We start from the raw sequence: 21,823 nt of genomic DNA on the forward strand, positions 1-21,823 counted from the left end.
TCAATCCTACTATATACATAGCTAATGTATGAAATATGTTAATTAATTATAAAGTTTATCCTCCTTTATTATAGGTAGTAAATCCTTATACCAAACACGCTAGCCGTAGTATTATTAATAGCCGGTGAGATAAATATTAGAGGATTAGGATGGTATATAGACACGAAGCTCTTTCCTTCGCTCTTCAACATATATATATACATATCTCAGAGACTCAGTCATTGAGGCTTCGCTTCAATAACATCTGACCAATCCATGACCGAGGTTGGTAAAGAAACCGTTATGTTCTTAGGAGAGTGCTATTGCAGCAGCTATGTGGAGCTCTCTCTTTCAACACACTTCGCGCTACTGTGTATGGAATCATATAGTGTGCCCCTAAGCTGTGCCAGAGATACCTACGTAGAGCTTCAAGGTAGACAATTCGCTCCGAGCCTTCTGTCGGGAGGACAGATTGATGGTTGAATGAAGGCATCTTGTCGAATGGGCAGGTCGCGTTAGCCCTACCTTCTTACCGTACCGGAGCAAAGTACGTCCGTATACATGCTCGACCCTGCACAGTCGATCCTTCCCACGTTGCTGACCGAAACCTTGGGTTCGCAACGCGGCTGACAATAATCCGAGCCGAGTGCTAGATTGGGAAATGTAAAGCGTGGGGGCTCGCCCCAGGAAAGCAGGTCCACGACCTGGACGCAGGCATGTTGGGTTTACTGTGATTCGCCTTCGATTCGCTGATGGGCTCGCCGTTTCGAACTCGCCATGTTTATTGCCCAATAGCAGCACTTCCCGGCTGCAGGCAGTGTGGCCGGGCTTCTTTCCCATACCCGCGTTGCCTGCGGCACGCGGCAAGTGCCCCCCCAAGTACGGATCCGCATGTATCGAACCCTTGTACTCCAGGTTTCTTTTCTTTCGTCGGGAAGGCTCCTAGCGTGAAGGCGTCATCGCAGTCCTGCATGGCGACGAGAGGGTAGCCCCACTCTGTGCCATTCGACAGGGTTCCCAACAACCTGATGTCTTGAGAGATTCTTCAACCTTAAATGGATATTTGGTCCCTTATCTCGCCCTCTGTGCATGTGCTTGCTTCGCGACTTCTGTGCTTGCAGATCTCCAACTTTGCGCCCAGACAACGCCCGCGCGGCTAGGCCTATTGCGCGAGTTCGCGAGGGCCACTAACTAATTAACTTGCATCGTTGTAGACGGACGTACATACATGCATTCATACATTTCGAAACATATCGGCAATACCCCACCAATCGATCTTGGCAATGCCTCACCAGGTCTCCCCCGAGCGAACAATGTCGGACGAGAAGCTGGACATTCGGGACGGACGGCGGTCGTCCAACGTGGAAGTTCCCAACCTGTCAGGCTGGTCCTCATGGTTCGGCGGGCCCGGCGTCACCATTGGGCCGCGCATCGCGCCAGTCCTGAGCGGCATCTCGCTCGGCAGCGACTCGGATACCGACCAGAGCAGCAGGGCCATCTTGGACAAGCAGCTGGCGGCGGAAGACGGTCATGCGATCAAATACCGGACCTGCAGCTGGCAGAAGGTGCGTCGGTCGTGGAGATCTCGAATCTTGTCCATCAATCTTGCAACAATATTCTGTCGGGAATGGAGCAAATAGCTAACAATTACATCCTCTTTTAGACAGCAGGACTGCTCTTCTCCGAATACATTTGCTTGGTACGTAAGGTACCTGTTGTGTACTGTACATACAGTACATCCTGATCTGTCCAAACATTGCCGTTGTCGACGACGGCCAAGGACTTGGCCAGCCCAACCTAGCGCGCCAAGTGACTACCAAGCCACCAACTTACTATGAGTATACGAGACCCGACATCATGGACGCCCGCTTGGCTAACTTTAAACTACCCGCCAGGCCATTATGAGCTTCCCGTGGTCTTATAGCGTTCTTGGCCTGGTTCCCGGGTAAGTCTCACAGAGGGACCCTGAGCGCAACTTTGATTCTGTTGAAATAATAATTACTGACATCGCCCGCTTCGCATGTAGATTAATCTTGACCGTTGTCATCGCTGGCATCGTGCTATACACGTGAGACTGCCGTGTCCGCTCGTTCCTCCGAAACCTCTACCTGTAGCTTCCTAACACAATATCGTTCTCCAGATCCTTGGTGCTGTGGGAATTCTGTCTTCGCCATCCAGAAGTCCGCGATGTCTGCGACATTGGTCAGATGCTTTTTTGGAACAAGAAGTGGGCTTGGTGGGCAACCGCTGCCATGTTCATCCTCAACAACACGGTAATTATCCCCCCCCCCCCCTTTTTCCACTCTTTCGTTTCCAACACAAAGCCTAACACGATTCTTCCCCACAGTTCATCCAGGCCCTGCACGTCCTGGTCGGCGCAAAGTATCTCAACACCATGACCGAGGCCAACGACGTGGCATGCCGCACTGTCAGCTTCGGGGTCGTCGCGACCATCATCTGCTGGGTATGCTCGCTTCCTCGAACGTTTGACATGCTGTCCAAGCTCGGCACTGCCTCCGCCTTCTTCACCTTCGTCTCGGTCCTCCTGGCCACCATCTTTGCGGCCGTCCAGGCACACCCGGCCGGCTTCGATCCGCGCTCGAGCTATACCAAGCCCGACGGCACAACAGGCATCGGCGGCAACCCCATCGTGACGGCCGTCCCCGTGGTGGGCACTACCTTCGTCAACGGCCTCGGTGCCTTCCTCAACATTAGCTACACCTTCATCGGCCAGATCACCCTCCCGTCCTTCATCGCCGAGATGAGGGACCCGCGCGATTTTCCCAAGGCGCTCTGGGCCTGCACCATCGCCGAGATCATCCTGTTCAGCATCGTCGGCTCCGTCGTCTACGCCTACGTCGGCAACCAGTACATGACCGCCCCGGCCTTTGGCTCCCTCGAGCCTTTGTTCAAGAAGGTCTCCTTCTCCTTCATGATCCCCACCATCGTCTTCCTCGGCGTGTTGTACGCCTCCGTCTCGGCCCGCTTCATCTTCTTCCGCATCTTCCAAAATTCTCGCCACAAGAACGAGCACACTGTCGTTGGCTGGGTTACCTGGGCGTCCATCTTGCGTAAGTGCCGCGGCCTAGGCCTACTAATATTCACGAACGAACCGGGAACCTGTATTGACCCGGGCTTTAATATGCGCAGTGGCTACCTGGATCGTCGCCTTCATCATTGCTCAGGTGATCCCCTTCTTCTCCTCACGTAGGTTTTTGTTCCTCTCCCTCTCCCTCTCCCTCTCCCTCTCCCTCTCCCTCTCCTTGCTCCGTTATATACTTTCTCTTTTCTTTCCCCCCACGTCTGCGCTTCATTACCTAACTTACGACTTTCATCAGTCCTTTCCCTTATGAGCTCCCTCTTCGACAGCTTCTTCGGCTTCATTTTCTGGGGTGTTGCCTACTTCCGCATGCGCCGTGCCGATGGGAGCATCGCCGTGGTTAAGGAACACACGGTGGCAGGCTACCTTCTCGGGTCACTCAACGTCTTCATCATCCTGGTCGGCGTCTTCTTCCTGAGCGTAGGCACATATGCAACCGTCGAGAGCATCATCCTCGAGTTTGAAAGCGGCGCAGTCGGATCGGTCTTTTCATGTGCTAGCAACGGGCTATAAGGCGGGAAGAGAAGGTTCAATTGGATAGAGAGGAAGATACCCGAATTTTGCCATATCAAGCATGATAAGCAAGCCTCGGAAAAAGAGGGTTTTTGCAACAGTCTATATCAGTAATGTTACGGCTGCAAATTCAGGCCCTCGTTCAGAGCCGCAGAAAAGGATCCCGTTACATATCCTGGTCCGGAATGGAGACGGAGAGGGCGCTTTACTCTCGAATATCGCGCTGTTTGTGGCACAGAACATTGTCATCATCCACTTCCTATTAGAGGAGCTTCGGCACACCAGCACTCCGGAGACTGAGAATTCTGCCCACGAAGACAATGAGCGATTCAAAAGAGCGAGACTCGAGCTACAATAGGCTTGCCAAAAAGAAGGACTAAACAAACATTTCAAGACCCGCTCTGTGCTAATAAGTAGCGTATGCAAAGTAAAGGTAGCCACAGGGCAGGGACGGTATTAGAGCATCCGCCATCTTTTTTATTGTGGGCCGGCAAGTGGATGATGTGCCACACAGAAGAACATGGAACGCGTTTCGCGACAGATCTAGGAACACGGATACCGAGGTTTGCTACGTTCCTGGATGCGGCACAAGGCGCGTACCTGAAAAAGGGATCACCAACGGTTTGTTGAGGGGCGCCCTTAGCTCAACCCACTAAGAACTTAGTGCCATACCCCGTACTCTGTCCTGCCTCGTATGAATTCCTCTCTTCAACAAAACAAACAAACGCCCATCTCAACTCTCGCCGAGAGAACCGTAAAAAAAGACCGGCAACAGAACCACAGCTCCCTGGAACACCCCCCCATTCTCCCGATCTGCATCCACCATGGCACCCCATGCCGGCCTCATTCACCTGAAAGAATACGACATCAAGGATAGCAACGTGGAATTGATTGGCTCCGACCTCGACCATAAAGTGTGGTACGCCTCGGCCGAAACCGAGCCCGCCTAGGACGACGGCCATGTCGGCACCACGCCGGGGTGCTTTGTCTGGCGCATCGAGAACTTTGCCGTCGTCCCGCTCCCCAAGGCGTCCTACGGCCAATTCTACGACGGCGACAGCTACGTCATCCTGCACTAGCGGCGGCAGGTCAACAACAACAACAACAACAACAACAACAGCAGCAACAGCGGCGACGAGAAGGAGGAAGCGGGGGAGGACACACCGCCGCCGCCGGCGCACGACATCTTCTTCCTCCTCGGGCGCGCACACGAGCCAGGACGAGGCGGGCACCGCGGCCTAATTACAAGACGGTTCGAGCTCGACTCGTTCCTGCGCGGCGCCGCGACCCAACCCAGCACCGCGAGCTGCCAGGCGTGCCCCTCGCCCGCCTTCCTCGCCCTCTTCCCGCGCCCTGACCTTCCGCCGCGGCGGCGTCGCCTAGGGCTTCCGGCACGTCACGTCGAGCCGGGGGGAGAGAAGGGTGCGACGGCTGCGGCGACGACGCTGCTGCCGCTGCTGCGGCGCGTGTTCCGGCACCCGCGCCCGGGCTACGGCGCGGGCGCAGATTCGGTCATCGTGTGCGAGGTGGAGCCGACCTGGCGGAGTCTCGACGAGGGGGGACGTGTTCATCCTCGAGAAGGACGGCAGCGGCGGTGATAAGGGGGAGGACAAGAAGATCTGGGTGTGGCAGGGTGCGGTGCCAAGTGCTCGCCGATGGAGAAAGGCCAAGGCGGCGCAGGTGGTGCACGACATGACGCTGGCGAAGCACGTGGACGTCGAGGTCGTGTCGCAGAGCGAGTCCCGGTCGCGGGTGGTGGTCAAGATCCTAGGGGGTGGAGAGGAGGACGGGTTCGGGGTTCTGAAGGCGCCGAGGCCAGTTGTCGGAGCAGCGGAGAGAAAGGCGGGTTCTAGGGGGAAAGGGAAGTGGAAGAGGCTGTTGAAGCTGAGTGACGCGTCCGGGCAGCTAGAGTTCGGGCTGGTCAAGGATGGCGGGAGTGTCTCGTGGGCGGATCTGGACGGGAATGATGTGTTTGTGCTTGACGATGCGGGAGAGACGATCTGGGTCTGGGAGGGTCGGGGCGCAAGCAAGGCCGAGAAGGCAATGTGGTTGAAGGTTGCGCAGGACTATGTGCGCAAGCTGCAGAACGATGATGGCGACGACGAGGCGTATCTCGCCCCAATTGCGAGGGTGCGAGAAGGCTGCGAAAGTGCGGCGTTCTTGCGTCCTATTGAGGCCATCTAAGGGACGCCCCGGGATGGGATTCACAGAACTGTAAAGATGGCTGTCAGACCACATAACTGAGTAGTGAGTGCTATTATTTACCGCAGGATGGGACTATTTACAGTGCCCATGACGCCACGCTGGCAAGGAGGGCAACAAAAACCAGCGCGAGACTGGGACGTCACGATGCCAGAGCGGAAGGTGCCCGCTATTAAATTACAGATATCGTCCGATATGTGCTCGCTGTTGTGTTGAAATAACGAAGTATATCAAGGTTGAAGAAACTTAAGCCTGTCGCACCCGCACGGTACATAGACCCACGTTCATACAGACAGGTCTTCGCCCCAGACCTGCTTGGCAATCTCGACCTCGAGCCGGACCTTGGCCCACTGCTGCTCCTCGGACAGGTCGTTGCCCTCCATCGTCGAGCTGAAACCGCACTGGTGTGACAGGCACAGCTGGTCGAGACCGCGGGGGCAGAACTTGGCCGCCTCGTTCAGCCGCCTAATGATGGCGTCCTTGTCGTCCAGCTCGGCCTTCTTGCTCGACATGACGCCGAGCACGACAGTCTTGTTCTCGGGCAGGAACCGCAGCGGCGAGAAGTCGCCGGACCGGGCGTCGTCGTACTCGAGGAAGTAGACATCCACGTCGAGCTCCCTGAACAGCACCTCCGCCACGGGCTCATACCCGCCTTCGGCGAACCACTGCGAGCGGAAGTTGCCCCGGCATAGGTGGATGCCGATAACCATATCCTTGGGCCGCTGGCTGATGGCCGCGTTGATGAGGGCGGCATACTGCTTGGTCAGCTTCTGGGGATCCTCGCCGTGGCGCTTGGCCGCCTCGGCGCGCATGCCCGCATCGCACAGGTAGGCCAGGTTGGTGTCGTCAAGCTGGACAAACCGGCAGCCGGCGGCATACAGGTCCGCAATCTCGGCTTGGTACACCTTGACCAGATCGTCGAAGAAGGGCTCCAGCGTCGGGTACGCCTCGGTCGAGATGGCCTCGCGCCCGCCGCGGAAGTGTACCATGGTCGGGCTGGGAATGCACACCTTGGTGGTGATCTTCTTGTCGGAGCCGGCGGCCACTTTCTGCCGGACGCTCTCGACAAACTTGTAGTCCTCGACCTGGATGGGCTGTGGGTGGCCCAGCTTGCCGACGACCGCCAGTTTGGGCGGTGTCACGCCGTGCGACGTGACATTGGTCGACGACAGGCTGCCGTGGCGCTCGACGCCCGAAAGGTGCTGCAGGAAGTCGATGTGAAACCACGCCCGGCGGAACTCGCCGTCTGTTACTGACTGCAGGCCGCTGGCGATCTGCTTCTGCACCACCTCTGTGATGTGCTCGTCCTCAAGCTTGCGCAGGTCGGCAGCCGAAATGGGGGTTGCCGTGTCAAGCGTCTCGCGCGCGCGAAGAATCGGCTGCGGGCGGAGGAATGAGCCGACGTGATCAGCGCGGTAGACTCCTGCGGGAAGCGGCATGGTCGCGACTGAGGGGTGTGTCTAGGTTTGGTGGCTCGTGGTTGGTCGTGGCCGAGGTGGTGCTGCTCCGAGTGTCTCGCGGAAAGGAGGAGTGGTGAAACTCGGGTCAAGTAAGACGCGGATCGGTACGCTGCGGGCCGAGCAATTCGGTCCGCTAATAATGTCTTCTTGTGCGGCGGATCGGGGAACAAAAGAGTGCTGAGTGCGACACACAAATGAAGCGTGCGTCGGAGCTTTGGAGACCAGTTCCGAACCTTCGGGATCGCCAAATCACAACGGTCCCTTGTCCTGTGAAACCGTCGAGACGCAGGGACGTACGGAGTACGCCTTTTGTTTTGATTGAAAGTAGGGGTGAAGGTGGTGATGGCGCCGAGCTGCCGGATGGGCGCAGCGAGCTATAAAGTATCCGACAAGCCTAGTACCACCGTGCCACCCCTCAAGACCCTCGAAGCATTGAGTCCCTCATCGAAACCGTAATCGGCGTGGTGGAGGTCCGTTTTGCTGCAAAACCTGATGCAAAGCACCCACTGTGCCACGCGCGGCAGTGACAATACCCCATTTCGTTTGCTTGTCTTCGACGAATTGCGCGGGGTTATTGGCGCGGCGACGCTTGGTGATGCGGGGCACCGGCGCGCTCCGGAGAAACAGATTCCCCCGCCGGCAACGACACCCGGTTGTTCGACTTGGTGTCTAGGCGGAAGCTTGGCCGTCTTGCCGACACGCGACGCGCTCGCTCGAAGACACGAAGGCTGGGAGGAGCCAGGGCTGGGCGGCAGTTGTCTCGCTCGAGCCGTGACCAGTTGGCTTGGCCAATGCCAGCTGTCTGCCAGGTGGCGGACAGTTGGTGTGGTTCCACATTGAACGTTTTCTGGGAAGGGGGAAGCTACAAAACCCGTCGTTCTTTTTCGGACCAACGGGAAAGAATAAGAACAATTTCGCTGCTGGTCAACGAAAGTCGTTAGAAGTACCTATCTCTACATAAACCTAGTAGCGCATGCTGTGCTGTACTTTATCTCAACGTGCTCGAATTAATCACCGACCTTACGGCCCGTTTAAGGTGCCCCAAGTCAAAAAAGGCTGTGTGACCGGTGCCAAGTTCCAGCCGGCCAGCTGAGGATCGTCGCGGCGCTCCCCGAAAGCGGCGGTGTATTTGTCTCGCTCTGCTGCCCATCGCTGGCATATTTCGAGTAATGGGCCAAAGGCCCCCTGAAGATCACCGCAAGGTTGGATGATGTTGCCGCCTGGACCCCACTTTCCATTTCGAGATTTCTAGGATTCCAAGCACAGGCAGCAAATTGTGCGCGTCACACTGCAAAAGGAGGGCACTCGAGTTCGCAGCTTCTGCCTGAGCATGTTGCGGGAGATTATGAAATTATTTACAAACTCGAGCTATTGACCCGAGGAAAGACGAAAGGAAAGAAGAGGCATAGCGCGTACCATATCTCTATACACATATACTCCCGCCAAATCAAACGCTACATTGTTGTAATTAGATTCTTCTGAGCACATCCAACCAGCACCTGTCGCGAAGTCATCTGTATGCAATTCTTGGATTTGACTAGTACTGAAAATGACAGCAAACAAATGCATGGATGAACGGCCACGCCGCCCTGCTACCCAAAGATTTACACAGCGGCCTCGCCCTGCTTGAGATCGGTCGGGTGGCTGGCAGCGAAGGTCGTGGTGGGCTTCCACTTGGCCGAAGTGCGCGGGGTGGTCTCCTCCATCATCTTGTCAACCTGCTCAAGAGACAGACCCTTGGTCTCGGGCACGAGGAAGTAGGTGTAGACAAAGGCGCAAGTGCAGAGGCCGCCCCATACGAAGAACACGGACGACTTCATGTTGCCGCGGTCCTCGCCGACCATGTAGGGCGTGATGACGGCGATGATGGTGTTCCACAACCAGTTCGAGGCGGTCGAGAGGCCGACACCACGCGAGCGGATGGGAAGAGGGAAGATCTCGCCAATCACGATCCAGGCGCCGGGGCCCCAGGTCGAGGCGAAGAAGAAGATGAAGATGGCGATGAAAGCAATCTGGGCGTTAACAGCAGAGATGTTGTTGGCGAGAGTGGCTTCCGGGTCGTCCGCTGTCGGGGCCGGGTGGGTATGGTTGAAGCCGACGGTGACACCGACGATGGCGACGAGGAACTGGCAGATAAGCATGCCCAGAGCACCCCAGAACAGGATGGTACGACGACCGAACCTCTCGACGGTGTAGAAGGAGATAGGGGTCGAGAAGACGTTGATGATGGTGAAGACCATGGACATGAGGAACGGGTCGTCAATGGCGCCCGTGGACTTGAGGAACGGAGTCGAGTAGTAGAAGATGAAGTTGACACCGGTCCATTGCTGCATCATCTGCAGGGAAGTGCCGAGGATGGTCTTGCGCAGGTTCGAATTGGCCTTGAAGAGCGAGCCCTTGAAGCAGTTGGCCCAGCTGCCGAACCAGGTGGTGGAGGGAATGAGCTGACGCTCGTACTCCTCGTTGGCGACGATCTCAGCGAGTTCGACCTGGATGTATTCCGAGTCCTCGGGCTGGCCGCGGAGGCGCGAGAGGGCGCTGGTCGCATCCGCGAGCCTACCCCTCTTGACGAAGTAGCGAGGCGAGTCGGGAAGGCAGAGAAGACCGCCGCCCAGGATGAGGGCCCAGATGAACTGGATGCCGATGGGGATGCGGTATTGGCCGGTATCCTGGCGGTTCTGGGTACCGTACACAACGCAGGACGCAAGCATGAGACCAATCGTGATGCAGAACTGGTAGCCCGCGACCAAGGCGCCACGGACCTTGCGAGGGCACTATTACGGGGCCAATTGTCAGCATTCGGGGAGCGAGAGCGGGGTGGTGGTTTTCGAGGAGCTTACAATCTCGGACATGTACAGAATGACGATGGCGGACTCGAAGCCGACGCCAATACCGGCAATAAGACGACCGGCGACAATGGCACCGAGAGCGTTGCCGAGACCAGTGATAATCTGGATAACGCAGCCGATAATGTAGATGAGACAGCCGAGGATGACAGTGTACTTGCGGCCGATGAAGTCGGCGAGGTCACCGGCGATGAGGGCGCCGAAGAAGGTACCGCAGGACAGGATAGAGACGATCAGCGAGCTGTGCGACTCGCTAATCGCATCCTTGCCGGCACCCTCGACGGCATTGATGAAGAGCTTGGAGGCGAGGACGCCGTTGATGTAACCGGAATCGTAACCGAAGAAGATACCACCGAAGGACGCGAAGGCGCAGATCAGGTATGCCTTCCAGGTAACTGGAGCCTCAATCTTCTCAACATCCTGAGTTGTCGCCAGGTTGCCCACGTGGGCAGCTACCGGGCCCGTGGCCTCCTTCTCGCTCGAGGACATGGTGTTTGTGGATGGGTGCCCTTTCTTGTCGATGATGCGTTTTAAGATCGAGAAAAGGGATGCAAGGGAAAAGAGGAACAAGATCGGCGGGGGGGAGGGAAGGAGCGGGAGAGAAGTACAGATATACCCAAGTAAAGAGCGGCACCAAGGGAGCGGCTTGGATGAAAACGAGGGTGGATGGTGATCAAAAGTGGCACCGTTGCAGCAACCCCGGGGCAAACGAAAGTCGCATCTCGAGAACCCTCGCCCGTTCGTGCACGACCAAAAAGTGCAGGCAAGCCGCGGTGGTGGCTGTAGCTGACCACTCAAAGCACGGCGAGGCTCGATTAGCCCCGACTTGGCACAACGTGCTTGGGGAATTTCGCCGCTGTCCCGCCGGATCGAATGCAGCAGGGGGGGAATGCGGGGCTCCACTGGGCACTTTAGCCCCACGGGGATTGGACCATGCAGAATACCGCCGAGCATCTGCGGCGCCCCCTTGGCTTGCTGCAACGTCTGGCCTCCGGGAAGGAACTGGCAGGGGCCCGGCTGCCCAAAAACCTACCAATCTCCGGGGTCGCGCCTCCAGCTACAGCTCCACCAAGCACGAGCGACCGGTGCAACAGAACGAATCCGTCCCTCCAGAAACCTCCAGCAAACCACCTCTCCGCTCCGGGGTGCTCCGGGGTGCTCCAGATTCTACCGGAAGGGCCGATCTGGAGTCTTCCCCCCTCCCCCATGGGGTGGCACGGTGGCCAGACAACGCCAGACCAACGAAGGCCAACACCCAACTAGTGGTTCGCTGCCTGCACAAGGCACGAGTGCTCGACTGAGCGCACTGCAAATTGACCGAGTCGGTCCGGACGGGGGAAGCGTTACATGTATTTGCCGCCATCCCGAGATCCGCCTTCGATTCGCTGGTACACTCGGTTCAGAGGTTTTTGCACAATCAAACGGCCAGCCAATTGCATTAATTTACCGACAATACGGAGTGTACTACGGAGTACATGGACTAGTAAGGTATGTATGTACTGCTGCTGTCCGCTTGCAATGGAGGGCGCGTTGTGCTCAACGCGGCCAAGCAGTACTTGGTACGGAAGCAGTGTAATTTAAAAAATCCTGCAACGAGACGGGATCTCGAAGCCCACATCCCGTCCAAGATGTTCCCCGACATCGAGCCGAAACAGTTTTGCAGAAGAGGGTAGGTAGTTTCCAACCGCGTCTGGTCTTCGCATTCCTATGTATGCATGTACATCCACGCGCAACCACAGTGCATCCTGCCGGTTGCGTTTTCCCAAATGAAAGAGATTACGGACTACACATCTCGTACTCGATTCCTCGGATGGCCCGGTATGGGGCGTGTTCTCACCCCAGTGTTAGAGCAGGCAAGTACGCATTGCAGGCCATCCAGCGCGTGATCACCAAATCTTGTTACCCAGTACCCAACACCAACCGCGCCACCCTTTCATTCTTCAGCTCTTTCTGGTCTCTACGGCCGCATGACGGACTTCGTGGCGTGTGTATTGCTCATACACTGATGAATCGCACCACCAACGGTTGGGTTCGGCGTTTGGCGCGACGATACTCCGTATATTCATAAAAAAAAAAAATTCGGGCCATGAAGCAACACAGTCGGCGCCGGGCGGCGCCGGTCACCTGACCCGCCGACAACAATCCTGTTCGCCTTCTCCGTGCACAGGGGCGCTGGGCTGGCAGGGACCCGGCGGCTAAAAACGGTCCTTTTCTGGGGCGCCTAACGTGAGCTAGCCCGACTAAAATTCTTGAGCTGGCCGCCGCGATCTCGGGGCCCCACAGATTCGCAGAATCTTGGAAGTTATGGAAGCTTCGTTCTCGATTGTTTGCTTGCTGGGATGCCCATTTGAACTGCCACTGCCACCCCAATGGCCGGCGTGCCTTTCTCGCCGGCCGCTGAATTTCTGGGGAGGTGGCCTAGTGTACGCTAGATCATCGTGCAATTATCATGCGTGGCTCTCTCCTGGGGTAATGGGGTAATGTGAGGAAGGCCTCCCCGCGGTCCTCTCAATTGGAGAAAATTCGCCGGGGAAGCGGGTCTGACCCGAATAGTGTAAGGCCCCACACTTTGTACATTCCTGGAAAGTTCGATTTTGCCCACTTTGTGCCCACTTCCACGCCGTACCGCGCAGTCTCATTCTATCTAATTACATCCTTTTTTGCCACTTACACCAGGCATCGGGTACACGCAGCGTGTACCGCAATGCACCGCTAAGTTGTCGCGACTTCACGTGGAAGGAAAAAATTTTTTTCCCGACTTGATCCAACTGACAATTTTCTTAGCTTTCAACTCCTTGTCGATACACTACCCGCGTTTACACGCTTAGCTGAAAGTGTGCTGTGTGGGATTCGTATGCTGGTAGGTACCTTGGGTGCAGTACTATACCTGGGATAGATCTCACCACCTACTGCTTCAGCTCGTCCGACTACAATCTGAGTTTCAGGTCCTGCTCGAAAAGCCAATCGGGCATTTCTTCAAGCGAGTACACAGATTAGCTCTCGTGCACTGTCTGTCTCGTCTCTACACTACAATAGTGAACCAATTTTCCACGAGTTGAGGAGACACCGATAGAAGCGAACAATCTTCATGGGCTTCGTGTCGACCCTGCTCGCCTTCAAAGTTTTTTGTAGTCTGTTGGGGGCGCTGCCAAGTTAGGTAAAGAAACCGCCGTCGTCTCCGCATAGAAGGATCACAAGGTTGCTGGCGCGGTTGGGGATCGGGCCGAAGTCGTCTCCGCAATCGCGCATCATGTGGGCTGCGTTAGCTGTTTTGGAATCCGAGTCAGACAATCGAAGGACGAAAGCGACCCCAGTCCCCAGCAGAGAGGGCGCGTCATCGCCTCGGAAGGCCACAGAGATCCTTGTCAGGCCGGGCACTAAAATACGGATAGTTTCACGTGCTCTTTTCGGCCTGGCCGCGGCTATCACTCACCAAAATAGCTTCTTCCAATAAGCATTTCTTTTCGAAGCAGTTCTCATTTCAGTCTGTCTACCCAGCTGATAGTCTCGTTCTTTTTTTGATAACCGAGAGTTCCGTCTTTCTGTACACAAGCAGTGACAGACTGGCGAGATCGTGAAAGCTTCTTTCTTTGCCCTGTTCGGCCTCTCTCGGTCACCTACAGGGTCACGCGGGATCTTTCCCGGCATTCTCTGCCGGTGGCGTTCGTTTTAGCTTCTCGTTACGTGTACATATGTACATACATACCACACTCCCTCCGTTGGCTAGTATAAGTACACTTGGCCTACTCCGTAGCATACTTTTGTGCATGCATACAGACACCAGTCGTCCTCCTGCGTCAAAGTTTGTAGAATCATTGAGGAGTCCTTGGCAGTCGAAATCATGGCCGCGGGCGGCGCCAAGTCGGGCGCCATATTGCCATTGCAGGGGATGAAAAGCTTGGCCCTGGTACATATACTAATGAAGCTTGAACGCCGAGGCGGTTAGCGAGGCTGCTGAGGCTGGGGAAACCCAAGCCTCAAACAAAAGGCGGAAAGTCTGGTGCCCTTCGTGCCGTCGGTAACCCTAAGCGTGGGGTACGTATGTACATAGAGTACATACATCAGCCCAGAAGGTTGGTATACCGCGGCGACTATTCCGCACAAAGTAGTGTTTGTATGAATTACTTGCGGTGTGCTGTATGTATGTATGTATGTACGTCTGTACGTACATGCGTGGCATACTCGCGTGCGAAATGTACTTGATACACCTCGTTTGTTTGGGACATGGCACCGTAAGCATCAGCAGCAAACAGAAGCCAGACCCGCAAGTTTCGAATATTCTCTGCATCTCCCCAAGCGCTGAGAGCTGCAACACACACCAGACGGTCACGAGTTCGCCAGAAAGAACGTGGTAGAACTAATGCAGCCGCTGCGAGACGCCAAGGCAAAAAAAAGTGATGTTTCTTGACTTTACAGCAGCGTCTTTCCTTTCCTCAGCTGTCTTCTGTTCAGTACTGGCCTTGGCTGCTTGGGACCTTAGTGAACTGAAGTGTATGTACATACCTCGCAAGTGAACAGGGTCCCTTCCACTGCTTGATTTAGGAACTTGTTGCCCCCAAGTCAGCAGTTGCTTTTTGCGGCTGGCTTGTCAATTGATCATTGGCCGCTACCAACGCCGCTGGGCCATCCTTAGGATTTACTGTGTAGGCCAGGTCTCGGGAAGCCCGGGCCGCGTGCATCTGCATTGGCGGGGGCGACTCAAACACGCAGCATGGTTTCAGCGAAACCAATTTTCCGGTGTCCTGGATTCATTCGGCGGCCCGAAAGGCCCGCCTGAGTCGCATAGGGTTGGGATGCAACAGAACAGTACCGACGCCTCGGGTCATGTGATCATCACGTTCTCTACCCTGCTTGTCAAGAAATTGCGTTCCCCTAAACCCATGCTGGACTCTCGAAACCTTTCGCCCTCTTACCTAGCGCGAGGGCAGGTGACCATTTCCATCAGTGGAAGCGGCATGTTTTTTGCTTGGTTAGGGTCTGTGATGACGTGCCCATGTCTTACATCCGCGGGATCCTACAGGTATCTTACAGGTTTCAACAAGATGGGAAGGAGGACCGACGAATATGTACGGAATACTTCCACACCAAACGGAATGACGACGAACGCATGCGAGGGGATGCACTTCGTACAATTCGCTCATGGGCGACGGATGTGGTCACGTTTCTCAACCTCGACCACACACCCTCATGTCTCGGCAAGCCAGGTCGGCCAAAATACGAGACTAGCGCGTAGAATTTGCCTGAGACTGACTACATAGGCACTCCTTAACAACAAGCTCGTGATGGCACTAAGGTAAGGTACCTTGACGTTTGGCAAGGAGCGCATCATCGCATTTTTTTTTTTTTTTTGCTTCATCGGTCTGCGAACTTCCCGGGAGCATACCATAGTCACTCGCAGAAGCTTCAGCGGGCAGCAGCAGCGCAAGGATAATCTTGGAGAATCAAGTCCATCTTCGAACCGAAAAACGGTGACGTATTAAGCAACTCAAAAACACCACCCTAGTAACGCGTAATTAGTGGCACAAATACTTAGGCCTAGGTAGCCTAAGCTCCCCTCTTCCGTCCAGCAAACCACGTCACTTAATTAATTATTGCCATGCTAATTAGCCCACCTGCACTGATTAATTAGCATCAGTGCAGCTGTCGACCACAAACCACCCACCACCCGCCCAAGCACGCCCCGACGAGCACGAGCACGGCGCACAGCCTGGGCCACCTCCTGTCCCGATGGACCAGCTCCCGCAGCCGGGCGGCGGCCACCGCCCGGCCAAACAGCTCCTCCTTGGTTGCCCCGCCTCCCTCCTCCGCCAGCTCGGACAGCTGGCCGGGGAAGGCGGCACCGGTTGGCCGTGCTGGTGTGGAGACCAAGGCGGCCGAGGCCGCGGCCTGGCCGCGCTGTGGGCGGGTCCTATGTAAGGGGGGCCCATGCGCAGGGTCATCAGCGGCGGCGGCGGCGGCGGCGGCGGCGGCGGTGGTGTCGTTGGTGGAGTTGCAGCGAGGACATGCTTGCGGTGTTCGGGATGGGAAGAGGCACTTGTTGACGTCGAGGTCAGCAGGCAGCTGGATGCGCACGGGGACGATGGGCGCCATCGCGTTTCGAGGCTTTTTTTTTTGGTAGTTTCAAAAACAGGCACGCGATGGCTGGGAGAGGGTCTGTTGATGTCCTGCTGGCTTTGGTTGTGACCAGCTGAGTCGTTGACAAGCTTGTGCTGTTGTAACCAAACGTGAGCGCCTTATCTTAGCTTTCGTAGCAACAAGACATGGGCAATCTGTTTATTCACGGCCGACAATCGAGGGGTTTGAATACAGGCAGCCGTTAGTACCTAAGGTGCCTCAGGTATGGGCCCCGTCTGCGTAAGCTAAGTGACGTCCCCCCTCAGACGCGCTCCATGGTTGGAGCCAACGATTAGCGCTGAGTCAGTATCAAGCGATCAAGCTAGTGCTTTTTTGACATGAGTTGCCAAATCGGAACTCGTTTTCGTGGCCGATAATAGCTTTTCGGTTTGGGTGGTAATATATCTAGAACACTACACCTTTTTGATTGTGGAGGCTCTTTTCACGGTTGCATCTTTGCTAAAGTAATTCTAAAAATACGAAAAAGTAAAGAAAAGAGGAGAAGTAGAAAAAACGAGTGCTGCCTGTGCTGCCTGTGCCGTTGCATTACGCAACCTCATTAGCAGGATGGACTGGGTTCGAGGCGGTTGCCAATCCGAAGTTGCCAATGTGAAGGATCGAAACGAAAGCTGAGCCACGTCCTGTTGGACTAGCTCCAGGCTGTTCCTCTGTTTCAGTCAAGTGGGACTGAGCCGTAAACTTAAAGTATTACAGGATGGCTGAGCTGGGATGAGGTAACCCAGGAAGTAAACGGTTATGAAGGCTGGAAATTGGTCATTGAGGGAGTGGTTTCGAATTGGGAAACTTGCTAGCAATGGGAAAATGTGCCCTTGTATGAGTACAAAATGTCGTGCATGCTTTGCGAGAAAGAGCCGGCAGTGAAAGCAGCCGCCTTCTCTAGCAACCAAGTAGAGAGTAATTTGAAGGCCCCCTCCTCGGGGCAATGAAGAGTACCTAAGGGAAGCGGAAGGAAAGTGGTTCAGGATACCGTTTTCAGGAAACTCTGAGGGGAAAAATCGAATCGAATCGGTTAGAGAGAGCGCGCGCAGGTAATGAACAGGGATCAGTATTCTAGAAAATAACCTTTTGTCCGGCCCATTACCTCCAGGATAACCATGACATAAACGCATTTATACGATTTTTCCAGGGAAATGAAAGCCAACTGCCCATACCGCTACCTTTGGGCAGTTGCTTCTAGAGTTTCGTATTATTACTTACATTGTTTACACGCTCTGGGTGTTATAGCCAAACGGTCACGATAGACAAAGAATCCGATAATTAAGGGCAAGAAGATGATCGACTGTTATAACTCTGATGACGATATCTCTCTTACTCAACCAAAGAAGCGAGAAGGCCTCATGAAACCGAAAAGATCTCAACCGTGAATCCACTCCCTTTCTTTACCCGCTGGTATAATCTCCGCAAGAGGTCTCAAGCAAGGACAGCGAGAGCCAGAGTCTCAATCTCGCGGGGATCCCACCTAAGTCCTAAGTGAGGACGCAAATGCCGCTCTCAGATCCAGTTCCAAGTGCCGCCGATGACGCCGACAGAGAGATCCGCGAGCGCCTGGAAAGCGGCCGGGCTGAGGTCGAGGTCGCCCGAGTTGCAGGCCACGCAGCGGTCAACGACGGTGACGTCGACCGACCTGCCCGCGTAGGAGGCGCGCAGGCGGCGGCCGCAGAGGGGGTTGTTGTTGGGGTTGCCGTTGGGCGTGGAGGGATCGAAGTCGGCGTGGCTGAGGGCGACGACCAGGTCGCCGTCGCCGTTGCTATGGCCGCAGGCGCCCAGGCCGGGATTGTAGTAGGTGAAGCGGCCGGAGGTGAGGACGGCGCGCTTGGTCGGGTTGGCAGCCTCCGGAGCGCCGTTAGTGTTAATCGGGGTTGCCGTGACGGCGCCCAAGATGGTGGTTGAGAGGGCGAGGAGGGGAGTGAAAGTCGGAACGAGCATGTTAAGTGGTATTGGTGGGAGTGGCTTTAGAGGTTGGTTGCTCGTGTCCGAAGGGTGGTGAGGGCAAAGAAGTTGCTATCTTTGCTCTTGAGGAAGGTAGAGTTACTGTCAAACAGGAAGACTGCACTTAGAGGCAGTCAAGAATCGAAGGATATATAGTAAAAAGACTCTATACTCCATCCAGGATGCTACAAGTGACTCGTCGTTGCGCAAAGGTTCGGTTCCCATTGTTGCTTCAACCTGCTGCTATTTCCTGGGGCGATCTCTCTACGCTAGTGGCGTGTTGTGGTTGGGCAAATCGCTTCGGTGTGGGCATCCCAATATCCTTACATGGCCCGAAGAGGGCCGGTGAGGCTTGAGGTTGACAAGATGTGCCGTCTACGGATGTTTGTGAAGAACGGTCACATTCCAAACCAGTATTATATGCGCCTTTCTCCGTGTACAGACGCATGAGGAGCACTGTTTACGTTGTCATCTGTATGATTCTCCAGAGGTTTGGAATCTAGTAATGATCATCGTGTTTTCACTCGCCGTCTTTGGTTCTCACCAGTGTGTGATCAACTCATAATACTAGTCTTGATGTTTGCTTTCTAAATGTGATGCATGCTTGATCGCGTTCCAACCTTCACACTCCATGACAGGCAATCCCCAGACCAGGATCCGCCCAATGTTTTGTTTAGTGTTTCGGAGATAGATCAGCCTTGTTATGAAGACTAGAACCTGATACCGGGCCCATTTTCAAGGACTTTTACTAGGGCGAAAGGCAACATTGAGAGGTGGCATGCCCTAGCACGTATGCTCAGTTGCGTGATTGCAGCTTTTCAGTGTTTGGTATTGTATCCCCGAGCACTCCCACTTCCCCAGGGTCTGGAGCCTTTGCATCCAAACCTTGGGCAGGCCGCCCGATGGAATGTTGACATTAATTAAGCTTTACTTAGGTACTCACCTCCGGTAGGTCTTGAGTGTCCTGCACCCTTTCCTTCTTTTGAACAATCTGTCGCGTTCATATTATATTGTTAATCAAGCACTTGATTACTGAGCTACTGCACGCTTAAGTTAACTTCATCCATAAGAAACCAGCGACACGCCCTTTTGTGCTTACGCAGTATGCAGGAGTCGAAAAAAACACGTTGGACAGGAGGTTGGTGTAAATGGTTCATTTGCAAGGGGCCCATGTCATGCCGTTGCTGCAATGGGAAGGTCGTCAGTCGTAAGCTACCAGAAATGGGACAGAAACTGCTACACACATGAATCGCCCCGCGACGCGTGTGCCCCTCGCATTCTTCGGAGACCTCGCAACTTTGTTCAAAGGGGGAAAGAACCGTTGACATTTTAGATCAGTGAGCCGCTGTCCGCCAAAGGCTGCACCGCACAACTTAAAGAGAGCCTTCTAAAAGATTGCACTCAACGATACCTTAATACATTACTGGTTTTGGCATTTTCCATCGACACGATGGACTGCGAGCGCGCGCCCTTAATTGAGGGTAAGCTGCTTGCGGTTGATGGGTCATCGCCGCCGCCGGCGCCGTGGAAGAACCCTTTGAAGAACAATCAGGCCACCAAGCGGCGTCATCCTCTCCGCGGATTCCTGAAGGCCATCCTAACAATCAGCCCTCTCTTGCTCGTCACAGGTTACGCGTTCTTCCAGCCAAAACTTCCCTTTCGCCACCCAGTCCAGCCCCCGGACCCTCCCCAGCCCGTCAGGTATCCCGGCGAGCACATCTCCTGGACACCCTGCGGTACCATCGACAACCGTGCACTCGAGTGCGCCAATCTGACGGTCCCCGTGGACCAGTTCGACACCAACTCCAGCGTCGAGGCCAGCAGCCACGACGACGACGATGACACCGACAACGACAACCACCACAAACATCACCAGCCGGGGGACACCTTCACCATCCCCCTCCTCCGCCTGCGCAGCGCTAACGCGACCCCGTCGACGCGCAACCTGCTCCTGAACCCGGGCGGGCCGGGGGGCTCGGGCGCCGCCTTCCTGTACCAGCGCGGGGCGCAGCTGGCGACGCTGGTCGGCGATGGCTTCCACCTGCTCTCGTTCGACCCGCGCGGGGTCAACGGGTCGACGCCGCTGGCGACCTGCTACCGGAGCGAGGAGGACCGGCGGGCGCTGTCGTCGCGCGCGCGGACGGCCCGGCGGCCGGTCGAGGACAGCGGCGAGCTGTGGGCGTGGACGGGCAGCTTCGTGCGCGCCTGCGACGACGTCATGGGCGGCGCCGGCGCCGGCGCCCACGTCAACACGCCCCAGACGGCCGCCGACATGAACTCGATCCTCGACGCCGTCGGCCAGCGCGCGCTCTACTACTGGGGCTTCAGCTACGGCACCATCCTGGGGCAGACGTACGCCACCCTGTTCCCCGACCGCGCCGAGCGGGTCATCATCGACGGCGTGGCCAACCAGTTCGACTGGTACGAGTCCCGCCTCGACGCCGAGATGATAGCCGACACGGACCGCGTGCTCGAGGGGTTCGTGGACGAGTGCGTTCGGGCCGGCGAGGAGCGCTGCGCGCTGGCGGCCATGGCTACATCCAAAGAGGAGCTGCTGGACCTGCTGCTGGAGCGGGTCGCGCGGCTGAGGGACGACCCGGTCGGGGTGTACGTCAACGAGACCCAGTGGGGTGTCCTGGACTACTGGACGCTCTGGTACAACGGCGTGTTCCCCGCGCTGTATAAGCCGGCGGTCTGGGGGGAGCTCGCGGACCGGCTGGCCGCGCTGTTCCGCGGCAACGCGACCGCCGCCTGGCTGGCCTACGGCACCAAGCCGGCCTGGGACAGCCTCGGAGACGCGTTCAAGTTCATCTCGATCAACGACGGGGTCTCGGGCCCCGACAAGTGGCCGATGGACCGCCTCGAGCTGCTCGACTACCTGCTGCCCTTCTTCAACCAGTCCCTCTTCGGCGAGGCCCAGCTCGACTACTACTTCTCCAAACAGGCCTGGACCATCCCCCATGCACACAGCTACGTCCCCCGGCGCAGGGTCCGGACGGCGCACCCGCTGCTGATCCTGTCGACCACGTACGACCCCGTCTGTCCGCTCGTCTCGGCCAAGGGGGCCGCCGACGTGTTTGAGCGGTCCCGCCTGGTAGAGGTCAAGGGCTACGGCCACTGCACCCTGGCCGTGCCGTCCCGGTGTGTTGCCCGCCATGTGCGCGACTTCCTCTACGATGGCAAACTGCCGGATGACGGCCACGTGCGGTGCGAGCCGGACGCCAACCCGGCCTTTGCCAAGCCGGAGGAGGCAGACGCGCTCTTGGAGGCCCAGTCCTTGAGCGAAGAGGACCGGCGGGTTTGGAAGGCGCAGCAGGAGCTCGCAAGAGATATTACCTGGCTCGGGCCATGGAGAGGGGCATGGTAATATAATAATTAATTACTAGCCCGAGGTACATATAATATACCTGGTTATCAGGCCATGCGTTTGCGTACAGGGACACAAACAAGCCATCATGGTGAGGGATATTCGTAGATAGACAGCCACGCGGCGCAACTGGCACCTGCTGGCATTCAACTTAACTTAAACTTTCGACCTTTGCTTCCGTCTGGTTCTTCAGTATAGGGCTGATACTGATATGCCTCCCATTTTCGGTTCAACTGTCATCCTGTATGGTCACTCCCTAGCCGGAACGCCAACATGGGCCAGTAGATTAGCA

General features: G+C 56.2%; 6 protein-coding genes across 6 annotated transcripts; 2 read left to right on the forward strand and 4 right to left on the reverse strand.

The window, feature by feature from the left end:
- The first annotated feature begins 1,097 nt into the window (after positions 1-1,097).
- MYCTH_84047 (amino-acid permease) lies at positions 1,098-3,746 on the forward strand. The gene is made up of 8 exons (XM_003664882.1): positions 1,098-1,544; positions 1,643-1,678; positions 1,875-1,924; positions 2,006-2,047; positions 2,120-2,252; positions 2,327-3,050; positions 3,130-3,186; positions 3,318-3,746. Exons 1-8 carry the CDS (start codon positions 1,263-1,265, stop codon positions 3,590-3,592), a joined length of 1,599 nt encoding a protein of 532 aa, XP_003664930.1. The 5' UTR covers positions 1,098-1,262; the 3' UTR covers positions 3,593-3,746.
- A 1,616-nt stretch (positions 3,747-5,362) lies between these two features.
- Positions 5,363-7,600, reverse strand: MYCTH_112306 (methionine synthase-like protein). Its single transcript, XM_003664883.1, has one exon. The coding sequence runs from the start codon at positions 7,231-7,233 to the stop codon at positions 6,079-6,081; it is 1,155 nt and encodes a 384-aa protein (XP_003664931.1). The 5' UTR covers positions 7,234-7,600; the 3' UTR covers positions 5,363-6,078.
- A 1,058-nt stretch (positions 7,601-8,658) lies between these two features.
- MYCTH_2308157 (uncharacterized protein) lies at positions 8,659-10,845 on the reverse strand. Its single transcript, XM_003664884.1, has 2 exons — positions 10,095-10,845; positions 8,659-10,028 (listed from the first exon to the last, which is right to left on the reverse strand). The coding sequence occupies exons 1-2, from the start codon at positions 10,587-10,589 to the stop codon at positions 8,859-8,861; spliced, it is 1,665 nt and encodes a 554-aa protein (XP_003664932.1). The 5' UTR covers positions 10,590-10,845; the 3' UTR covers positions 8,659-8,858.
- A 4,810-nt stretch (positions 10,846-15,655) lies between these two features.
- MYCTH_2308162 (uncharacterized protein) lies at positions 15,656-16,483 on the reverse strand. Its single transcript, XM_003664885.1, has one exon. The coding sequence runs from the start codon at positions 16,188-16,190 to the stop codon at positions 15,732-15,734; it is 459 nt and encodes a 152-aa protein (XP_003664933.1). The 5' UTR covers positions 16,191-16,483; the 3' UTR covers positions 15,656-15,731.
- A 1,243-nt stretch (positions 16,484-17,726) lies between these two features.
- MYCTH_2119829 (uncharacterized protein) lies at positions 17,727-18,161 on the reverse strand (the record flags this gene model as incomplete). The annotated part of the gene is made up of 1 exon (XM_003664886.1): positions 17,727-18,161. The coding sequence occupies one exon, from the start codon at positions 18,159-18,161 to the stop codon at positions 17,727-17,729; it is 435 nt and encodes a 144-aa protein (XP_003664934.1).
- A 1,257-nt stretch (positions 18,162-19,418) lies between these two features.
- Positions 19,419-21,734, forward strand: MYCTH_2308163 (uncharacterized protein). Its single transcript, XM_003664887.1, has one exon. It carries the CDS (start codon positions 19,615-19,617, stop codon positions 21,529-21,531), a length of 1,917 nt encoding a protein of 638 aa, XP_003664935.1. The 5' UTR covers positions 19,419-19,614; the 3' UTR covers positions 21,532-21,734.
- Positions 21,735-21,823: the final 89 nt, after the last annotated feature.

This window comes from Thermothelomyces thermophilus, chromosome 5 (genome assembly GCF_000226095.1).
Source record: "Thermothelomyces thermophilus ATCC 42464 chromosome 5, complete sequence".
Lineage (NCBI taxonomy): Eukaryota > Fungi > Ascomycota > Sordariomycetes > Sordariales > Chaetomiaceae > Thermothelomyces > Thermothelomyces thermophilus.